The sequence below is a fragment of the Dendroctonus ponderosae genome, unplaced genomic scaffold (assembly GCF_020466585.1).
Source record: "Dendroctonus ponderosae isolate FM_Combo_2020 unplaced genomic scaffold, Dpon_F_20191213v2 Dpon_F_20191213_1, whole genome shotgun sequence".
Classification (NCBI taxonomy): Eukaryota; Metazoa; Arthropoda; class Insecta; order Coleoptera; family Curculionidae; genus Dendroctonus; species Dendroctonus ponderosae.
The window spans coordinates 29,293,516-29,299,359 of NW_026017110.1; the positions used below are offsets into that span (position 1 = coordinate 29,293,516).

Sequence of the window (5,844 nt, forward strand, 5' to 3'; positions counted from 1 at the left end):
TTTAGAGGCTAATTGCGCGGTTTAGAAGTATTTCCTTATAATTTAAAACATATCTACACGTAGATCATGATGTTCTGTTAGAATCGCTGAAAACTATTTTCCACAATTCGCAGCGGGTAGTGTACAGCATCGATTTCTGTGGAACCCAGTAGCTGTCAAAACTTTCACATTTTTACGAATAACTCGGAAATCGTAAATTTTTCAGGTAAAACGGTTGAAACAAACATAAATTAAAATTGAACGGCCAATCTGAAAATAACAAAAAAAAGGGGGGGGTTCATTTAAAAAACCAGAGTTGGTAACTACCACACGTTTATGATGCACCCTGTATATTATAAAGTAATTTTAGAATGTGGACCTTTTAAACGTGAAAATCTTTCGTTGGACGAATTTTCTTGTAAACTTCATATTTACTGAGATATCGCACTTTGACGCACTAATGAGCAACCCTGTATATTTTGTACCCTACTGAAGGAATTTTGTGCACTTTTAATGATTTTTACATATCAAGCTTTTCTTGCTTTTTAAGGACTTGCTTTTGGATAATTTTAGTGCTTTCAATCCGGACTGTAATGATTTCCTACTCCAACTCCTGCTAAAAACTTTATTACAAAAAGTAATTGTGCAAAAAACAAAAATGAACGCAAAATTCCACTTATAACTTGAGTTAAAGTCACGACTTCATGTTTCAACCAAAGTTATTCCTTACCATAAATTGAACACTAATCTGGGAAAATTCTTTTAGCAGAACTTCAAATCAACTAAACCTAACGAAATCACCACCAAACACCCTGTGGATCTCGCCCAGTGTTCCATCCACTATAAACCAATATTTCCAAATGGATCATTCGATTTCAGGTCTTTTTTCAATCTCGTGGAAGTTGGAACGCATTTTTTCGCCGTGACAATTACGTCAATGTCCATGAGAAAACCCAGAGAAAATTCCAAGTCTACAAAATTTCCCATCAAACATGGTTTTAATGCGAAGAGCCGCAAGGGCGACCAGCAGCCTAATGAGGAGCCGAAACCTGTTCATTAAGAAACATTGTTCGGCCGCCTCAGAGAACGATACAGTCGAGGAAATGGAGGAGGATTTCAACTTGGCAGAAAAGTCGGCAATTATAAACGGCGGCGCGTCTGGGATTGGTTTTGAAATCGCACGCGAATTCCTCAAAAGAGGTGATTTCAGTCCATTAACAACCATCCAGACTGAGGATGAATCAACTCAACCTTTCAGGCGTTCCTCACCTGTCGATCATAGATATCGATGAAGAACGCGGTGAAAAAGCAGCAGCAGCACTCACCAAAGAATTTGGCAGAGAAAAGGTTCTATTCTTCGAAGCTGATGTAGCTGATGCAGTGGGCCTTGACGACGTCTACCGGAAATCGATGCAGTTTCACGATATTCCCGAAATTATCGTCAACAGTGCCGGTATTATGAACGACACGTTGTGGGACAAGCAAATATACACCAATATGACCGGGTAAGCACTTGTTACTTCACTGGAACTGTAGATCTTCACCTGGTCAATTCCAGATCTGTGGTTGGAACCCTATTGGGACTTCAGTACATGTCCAAGTCCAGCAAGGGCTATGGAGGAATCATCGTCAACATCGGCTCAATTCTCGGAATAATTCCCTCCTCAGGTTACCCACTGCATACCATGACTCAGTTTGGGATTTGCGGCTTCTCCAAAGCGATCGGATGTGGTAAAACTTGCATAGACAGTGAGCTCACACTAACGGAGGCATTTAGAAAAAATGTGCATTTTAGGCAACCACATCCATAGAACGGGAGTGAAGGTGTTCGCCTTGTGTCCAGGCTTGACCGACACCAAGCTGCTTTTGGAGGCGCCAGCCAAGGCGATCAACGACCGATTTGCCCAGGAGCATGCAGATGAAATCGAGGGCTCCACTGCTCAGAAGGTGCAACCCCACTCCTCACTTTATTACATTTAAATCAAGCAACTAATCTTAACTCTAGACAACAAGCGTGGCCAAAGGTCTGGCTGATATCCTGGACAAGGCAAAAGCTGGATCAGTGTGGGTGGTGGAAAACGACGGCGGTCCCTACGAAGTCACCTATCCAGGCAACGTGTTGGAAATCAAGCGAGAAGACGACAAAGAAGACGTTACCAGTTCGATTCGCAACTAATTTGGCTCCAGTAGTAATAATAAAACCGCAAAAAGCATACAATTATGCACGATTCGCTAATGTAACCGCTTCCATGCCAAAGATAAGAGCTCTATTTGAACGGAAGCCATATAGAACCCAAGGCCCAGCCTTGATATTCCGCAATTAAATAAGCTGGAAATAGCAAATCGAATATCCATGCGAACTTACCTCTTTAACTTTGTCCCGTTTCTCTCGCACCGACTCCTCTCTGTCCTCTCCTCCTTGTCTCAATGGGTAATGATTGGCCGCTGCCGGTGGCACCGTAATACCTGAAGCTCTCACAATTTCGTCAATTTGGTTCATGGGCTCATTGAGCCCATCTGGAGCGTTTAAGGGCGGGTTTCCGGTGGAGCTTCGCTTTGCCACTTGGTCGGCCTGATCGGGCCGTTCCAGGACCTTTAGTTCGCGATCTTCATCGATTTTTGCCTGGAATTAAACAGGGAATTTTATTGATTCTGAATCCGGATGGAAATGTTCACGGTTATTCACACAAACATCAACTGGAAATAGACTCGAGTTAAATTCAGTCTTTGGCTCAATCAAAGATGAGCAACTGGGCATTCATTGTGTTCTATTCTCTGTATTCAAAATAAACCCGTTTGCGGGTTGGCGAGTTTGCGTTAAATTCTCATTTTCTTACTTTCTTACAAGCCTTCAGGTCGTGTTGAGAAAGTGAAAGATTTTCTTGGCTTCTGCATTAACACTTTTGATTGAACCGGAGTTTGTCATACAGGACAAAAATTGCATTGCAAAACTTTTTGTTTCGTTTTGTGTCTGAACCGTAAAGATAGTGGAAAGAGGGTGTGGGACACTAATATGTTAGATGGAGACGTTTCGACCTTTATTTAGGTCTCCTTCAGGGCACAAATTATGTGTGACACTAATTATTTTTCAAATTTTTAAAATCTTATTTCATTCTGCAGTAGGCACAAAAGGAACCGAACTAATGCTGGAAATTGCCCCCAATCAGTGGTAGTTAAGAAGGAATGTTGATATCGATCTGCATCTTTTTCCTCGTTTTTTCATCGCTTCATTTTTCTACTCTTCCTTTCTGTTCTTTTTCACAAAAGCACGCACGGCTCGTTCTGTGGCGTAGAAAAAAAAATGTGAATAATAAATTTAAAAAAATTGTGCTTTGCCTTGGGGATGCATTCACTAGAATTAATATTTTATGGGCATTATTTGGGTATTTTTATTTTTGATTTATTAATTTAATGGTTAGGCTGGAAACTTTCGTTTCTCTTTAAATTTGTTCTTTTATCATTCTTTGATGTGATTGGTTCTACTTTCGAATGAGATATTTATTATCTGATTCTGTCTTCGCTTACTGTATTGTTGTTTTTGCTCCTTTGGCCCTGAAGAACACGGTCGAAACGTCGTCAAATTATGAAAAAGTGACGTTATTATTATTGTCCCACGTGTGCAAATGTTTCAACTTGATTAAATAAAATGGAAGCGAGTAGGAAAACGTTGGAAAACTTCACTTTCCAGAAACTTTATTTTCCTCTTTTTGAGTCAAAAAACAAACCTTCGTTCCAATCTATTTCAAACTTAAATTAGTAGATATTAACCAATATAGAGGGTCATATAAGCACATGATCAAAAGGGTACTGCGACATTTTTTGGCTAAAAAAAGTCGATCTGACGTAATTTTTATTAGGAAAAAATGTTTGGCTCTTCTGCTATTAATAGTCAAATAGTAATTTTTTTTTGGAATATTGAGAAAATGATTTGATTGATTGAATTTTAGTCAAACTCGTTTTCTTCCGCTTTGCGATATTGGTGAATTTTTTCAGTGTTTTGGTTCTCCAACAAAAACTTCCAAACTTTTTATTTACTCACTAGAATTAATTGATTTTTTTTTAGTTGAAGCCCAGATCTTTTCTTGACATTTTTGTGCTGTTTCCAAAAAAAATTCACAGTTTTCGCGTGAGAAAATTATTTCTGTTTTCAGGCGAATAACAATTTTCAGCAATAATTAATTTTTTACATTAACAAAACCCAAATTGTTTTTTGTAATATCGAGAGTGTTAAGACGGAATTTAAAAAACAATTTTTTTCCTTGAAAATTAAATGCTACAAAATTGTATAAAGAGCACAAAAATGCCAAAAACCTATTAAGTAGTGCATCAACTCGAAAAAAAATCAGTTGATTTCAGCCTCTAAATAAAAAGTTCTGCTGATTTCTCCTTTCTGTACTTACATTAGAACAAATTCACAGCGAGTTTAATTACAATCCATCGCCCCATTCGCCCAAAGTTTCAAAAAACATACTTTTTTAGAAAAAACTTGACAGTCAATAGCAGAGGCGTCAAACATTTTTTCTTAATAAAAGTTAGGTCACATCGCCTCCTCTTGAGCCAAAGAAGGTCGTAGCCGAAACTTCAACGTTCTCCTTTCAGCAACTTCACGTTCTTTTCCTTAGCAACTTCCAGGGTCTTTTAGAGACATCCAGATATTTTTATCAACCTTCTGATTCTAATGGGATTTCCCGTTGTAGTACAAAGACTAACTATACGGTTTCCTTTGACCTGGAATGTACGGGCAGAAATCTATCAAACATAACCTTTTCCGGACAATTTCCACCATCTCCAAGTCACGAAAACAGTGTTTTTAGATCGCTTCTGTTACTTCTACGCTGCTTTTTTCACACTACCAGTGGCAATCTAATAAAACAAGTAAAACACGCAAAATAAGTTGTGAAACCATCGCAAACTTACATAACATAAAATAAAAATATTGCTGTGTAAATTTGTGGTGAGCTTGCAAAACTACCAGACATCTGTAAATAACAGAAGAAATTGATGAACATCGAAGTTAGCATGAGAAATGATAAGCTCACGTTTGGGGACGGTCATTTGCCCAATCAGGTGGGCAACTTTACCGGACTGTTTTCAAAATAATTGTCTCCACAGACGCACTGGAAGCTTTAAGGTCGTGTGATTAACACCCAGGATTTCTATCGATTAATTTATGGCGCCTCTCGAAGTATCAGTTTGGACCACAGCGCCAAACACACTTATTTAGCAATAAACGCGAGCGAAAAAAAGTACCAAAAATTTACTCGCTGCGTGCAAAGTCGACTGGAACATTTGATGCTTCGTGCACAATAGGGATGACACGAAATACTTGTCACAGGTATTTTGGAACAGACATCGATATGGAACAGTCGGTACCTGTTATCGATATTTAAAATAACATGTGATTTGAAATAACAGGGCTCGCCTACGATGCTGCTCAGTACCAATCAACATCTGGATTTCGATATTTCAACAAAGCAAAAAGGCAAATACCTGCCTTTATGCCTTTTGATTCCCCGCGGCGTTGTCAATTGGCCTGAGTTTTAGTGAAAGGAGATATTTTATTCTCGTGAAGTGGTAAAGTTTTGTATGTATGGGAGTGGGACGTGCACACCCCGATTCGGCCTACTAGAGCTTGCAAAACAGAAGCTGCCATGGAGGTCCAAGATAACCTATCTTGGACTTACATACGACAAGCGGCTAGTATGGCACGACCATATGGCAAACACCATCGCCAAGGCAAGACTCCTGCTCCATGCCTGCTATCCTCTGCTGTCAGGTAAACTCTGCCTACGAACTAAGGCCAGAGTTTACAAGCAAATGATACGCCCGGTGCTGACCTATGGATCTCCTGCATGGTCCGTAGCC

At 39.4% G+C, this 5,844-nt stretch overlaps 2 protein-coding genes and 1 long non-coding RNA gene across 4 annotated transcripts in view; 1 reads left to right on the top strand and 2 right to left on the bottom strand.

The window, feature by feature from the left end:
• LOC109534603 (mannosyl-oligosaccharide alpha-1,2-mannosidase IA) overlaps nt 1-5,844 on the bottom strand; it is a 64,535-nt gene that overhangs the window by 48,968 nt on the left and 9,723 nt on the right. For both annotated transcript variants that reach the window (XR_007280730.1, XM_048663344.1), the window contains exon 2: nt 2,345-2,602. Coding sequence is in view for 1 of the 2 variants with exons in the window: in XM_048663344.1 (XP_048519301.1) it covers nt 2,345-2,602 (258 nt within the window). In the remaining variant the exon portion in view is untranslated. The remainder of the gene's footprint in view (nt 1-2,344; nt 2,603-5,844) is intronic.
• Nucleotides 751-2,154, top strand: LOC109542102 (15-hydroxyprostaglandin dehydrogenase [NAD(+)]; the record flags this gene model as incomplete). Its single annotated transcript, XM_019911159.2, is given in 5 exon segments — nt 751-1,179; nt 1,238-1,484; nt 1,538-1,710; nt 1,757-1,926; nt 1,985-2,154. Coding segments are annotated over 5 exon segments (968 nt in total), but the record flags the coding sequence as incomplete, so codon positions are not given.
• On the bottom strand, nt 4,251-5,838 carry LOC125503320. The gene is made up of 3 exons (XR_007280745.1): nt 5,019-5,838; nt 4,897-4,958; nt 4,251-4,842 (listed from the first exon to the last, which is right to left on the bottom strand). It is a non-coding gene; the product is annotated as an uncharacterized LOC125503320 (long non-coding RNA).